Raw genomic sequence first — 3,970 nt, forward strand, 5'->3', positions numbered from 1 at the left:
GGGAGGCCCTGTTCGTTCCTTATATGCTGCCCCAAATGAGAAAGCCTGAGCCTCTATAAACTGAATAGTGCATTTTGTTTTAATCTTTTGGATAAAACTGAGGACACAGAATTTATGACTCTGGCTAGCCTAGAACTGACAGGGCAGAAAGAAGTTGCTACAAGAGCCAATATCTTTTTCTTCTCTGTCCCCACGAGGTGCTGTAAGGGGCAGAAGGTATATAAAATGAAGTTCTATGGAAACAAAAACATTCCTCTTCAGTCTTACATGATTTTCTATAACTGTGTTGCCTACAGAATCTGTGAAGCTGCCACAGGTTAGGAATATAGAATCAGTGGCCATTTCTGTAATGTAGTATGAGTGTTTGGGTGGGTCAAATTTGGAATCATTCATGAACACAATATCCCCAAAACTTCAACATAGATCACATGCAGGTAAACTACAATGCACAATACTGATCTCAGGTCTCTCGGGGGGCACTCCTCTGTATTTTCTTTCTCCTGTTGAAAGTCGAGATCCACGTGAGGGATTTCGTAAAGCTGAGACAAGTTAAAACCAGTCTGCAATGGAAGAGTCTGTCACCACAGGAAGTTTGATGTGATCCAAGTTACAGACAGAGTTTCCGTTCAAGAACAGGTCTTTTCCTTTTGTAGCTTCTTGTAAATCACCAGACACTAAAGTGGGTTTCGGCAGATGTGCCATTAGAATGCATTGTTCTGGCTACAATAGGGATGTCACTTGTCACTGCTTCCTAGAATGTGTCGTTCCGGGGTTTCCTGGTGTTATTTGTTGTAAGGTACGCAGGCGGGCAGGATAACTGTTGCACAGGCTGGCCCTGCCAGCGGTTCTGCCACATCTCCTTCGAGTTCTGTCCAGCTGCCTTTTTCTGGACAATAGCATATTGTGGATGACTTGTAGGCTCCCTGGAATAGAGAGCAGAGAGCCTTAGGGAAGGCTATTCAGAGAAGTGCCATGGCAACCTTATTTATCACATCTACATTGGGATGGTTTACAAATCCTTTATGATAACTTAGCCCATGTTGGAAATTATCCCTTGTTTAAGTTTAAAAAAAGAAATAATTATCTTAAATATTCAAATAATTGAAGTAAATTGGATTTTAGATTATCACCTCACTTTTCCATTTCTTATCTTACTACTATAGAGAATCAGAGACAGAGGGTTCAAAACCAGTTTAAAATAAACTGGAAATGAAGGTTTGTCAACTTATTCACATGTTGATTTATTTGTTTTCAAGGGGCCACACGAGAAATAAAAAAATGTCTTTGATCCTCTTTCCTTTGTCAACCTCAGCGGCTAGTGCTTGTATAGTTCCCTTTCTTAACCAAAGCAGCCTTTTTTTTACCATAGGCAAGGGCAAAAACCCCCAAATCCCAACCAACATAATCATTTTCTGGTTCCAAACATACATACGTTTGCAGCTAGCAATGTACGCCAGCAAATAAGGATGTAGATGAATATCTAATGATATATGTCAATACAGTTCGCTTCCACAAGACTATAACTTTTAAGGCTCTTCAAGACTTTAAATAACAATCTTGTTGGATGCAAAAGAAATGAGGCTAATTAATATCATTAAAACCCCAAATTAATCTTATAAAACCAACACATATATATAGGAAAATACAGTCATCATTTCAAAGGTGGCTGTGTAGACCATTAGACTTATGTGTCTTCTGATATGTCATTTGAATTACATAGCCCCCCTCCTGTATATTCTTGCTATTAATAAAATAAATAAATAAATAAAATTTTTTAAAAAAGCTGAACTCAGGTCCTTACCAATAACAGTCTATAGGAACTATGGAGACAGAGGACTGTTTTAAATATCAACACAAGGAAATCATTAGCCAATACCAGAACGCTGGATATTCTATAAGATAACTGACCTTGCTGTTTCAACAAGTCAACGATATAGGACAGAACGAGAGGCAGGCGTAATTCTCCAGATTGTGGGGGATGTATGAGATATAATAGCAAAATATAAGTGAGGCCTTTTGAATCCTAATTTGAACACATCAATTTGAAAAGCAGCTTTTTTTTTTTTTTTCCAGATCAATGGAATAAACTTGAAAATGGATAGGATATAAAGGAATTACTGTTGATTTTATTGGGTGTAATAATAATAATGTGTTTATATAAACAAGTGATTTTTTTAAAAAGAAATACTGGAGCATTTAGGTTGAAATAATATGTCTAGAATTTGCTTCAAATTGCTTCAACCACATATTTTTAGAAGCAGGAGAGATAAAGTCAGCATTGCAAAGCACTGATAGATGTCCAAGTTGGATGGTGCACTGAAGAGGGCCCACTGAGCTCTCAGTTCTTGCGTATGTTTGGAAATTTTTATGGTAAAGAGGGGGCAAAGTGGAAAGCAATGGCAAATTACATAATCCTAAGGAGAATCTGTGGATAACCGAACAATTATTTTCCATTTTCTATGCTTTGCCGGTCGGAAACTTTTCAGACTTTCCTAAACAGATTTAACAGACATCTGTAAAACCACTTCAGCCCGACTTTTAACTGGAAAGCATGAGGATGGGAGAGAAGCAGAGACCTACCGCATTTTGTGACACAATTGACCAGAGAGCAAGCCAGTTCTACAGCAACCACACTGATTCTACTTTACTGCTTAAAGTAATTTACTGTGTGCATATAAACATGATGCTCGTAAAAGGTATTTGTGTGGGTGGTAACACATTTGGAGGGACATGAAAAGTAAGCACAAGCAAAAAGGAAGAAGAGGAGGTGAATGTAGACACGTACCATACTCCAGCTGTAGCCTCCCACCAGGTAAATGCTGTCATCAAGCACTGCACAGCCAGGACCACTGCGACCCTCTAAAATGGGTGTCTGGAGAATATTCCACTGGTCACCTTTTGGGTCATAGCATTCCACCAGCATTACATCGAGATGGGAGAAACCTAAGTGACATAGCAAAATGGAATCATCAAAGAATAAGCTCTTGGGGTTCCAATTTAAGGCTAGGGCTTCTTTTAAAATAAATGACCAGAGCCAAGAAATAGACAGCTATACCTCTGAAGACGTATGTATAAATTTGCGGGTGAAATCAGGAGTTGTCAGAAAGATCTAACAAGCAAACAAATAAAAAATCCTCCCAAACCCCAACCTTTGATATTTTGGATTAATTTAAAGCAAAAATGCCTGGCTAGATGTCGTTGGAAAAGGTTGATTTACCTTGGAGTATCAGTAAAGATTTATTTAAATCTTATTAAAAAGCTTTAGCAATATGTAAACTGTGAACTTCCAGATGTTCAAGCTGGTTTTAGAAAAGGCAGAGGAACCAGAGATCAAATTGCAACATCCGCTGGATCATTGAAAAAGCAAGAGTTCCAGAAAAACATCTATTTCTGCTTTATTGACTATCAAAGCCTTTGACTGTGTGGATCACAATAAACTGGAAAATTCTGAAAGAGATGGGAATACCAGACCACCTGACCTGCCTCTTGAGAAACCTGTATGCACATCAGGAAGCAACAGTTAGAACTGGACATGGAACAACAGACGGGTTCCAAATAGGAAAAAGGGTTCATCAAGGCTGTATATTGTCACCCTGTTTATTTAACTTATATGCAGAGTATATCATGAGAAACGCTGGGCTGGAGGAAACACTGGCTGGAATCAAGATTGCCGGGAGAAATATCAATAACCTCAGATATGCAGATGACACCACCCTTATGGCAGAAAGTGAAGAGGAACTAAAGAGCCTCTTGATGAAGGTGAAAGTGGAGAGTGAAAAAGTTGGCTTAAAGCTCAACATTTAGAAAACTAAGATCATGGTATCCGGTCCCATCACTTCATGGCAGATAGATGGGGAAACAGCGGCTGATTTTATTTTTCTGGGCTCCAAAATCACTGCAGATGGTGACTGCAGCCATGAAATTAAAAGATGCTTACTCCTTGGAAGGAAAGTTATGACCAAACTAGACA

At 38.8% G+C, this 3,970-nt stretch overlaps 1 protein-coding gene across 1 annotated transcript in view; it reads right to left on the bottom strand.

The window, feature by feature from the left end:
• Window positions 1–11: 11 nt before the first annotated feature.
• The window catches only part of KLHL14 (kelch-like family member 14), a 111,405-nt gene continuing 107,446 nt past the window's right edge, over window positions 12–3,970 (bottom strand). Inside the window, exons 9-10 of the mRNA XM_010828996.1 lie at window positions 2,786–2,943; window positions 12–923 (exon numbers count right to left, since the gene is read on the bottom strand). Coding sequence (XP_010827298.1) covers window positions 783–923; window positions 2,786–2,943 — 299 coding nt within the window. The 3' untranslated portion in view covers window positions 12–782. The remainder of the gene's footprint in view (window positions 924–2,785; window positions 2,944–3,970) is intronic.

This window comes from Bison bison, unplaced genomic scaffold (genome assembly GCF_000754665.1).
Source record: "Bison bison bison isolate TAMUID 2011002044 unplaced genomic scaffold, Bison_UMD1.0 scf7180017864498, whole genome shotgun sequence".
In the NCBI taxonomy this organism is placed as follows: Eukaryota; Metazoa; Chordata; class Mammalia; order Artiodactyla; family Bovidae; genus Bison; species Bison bison.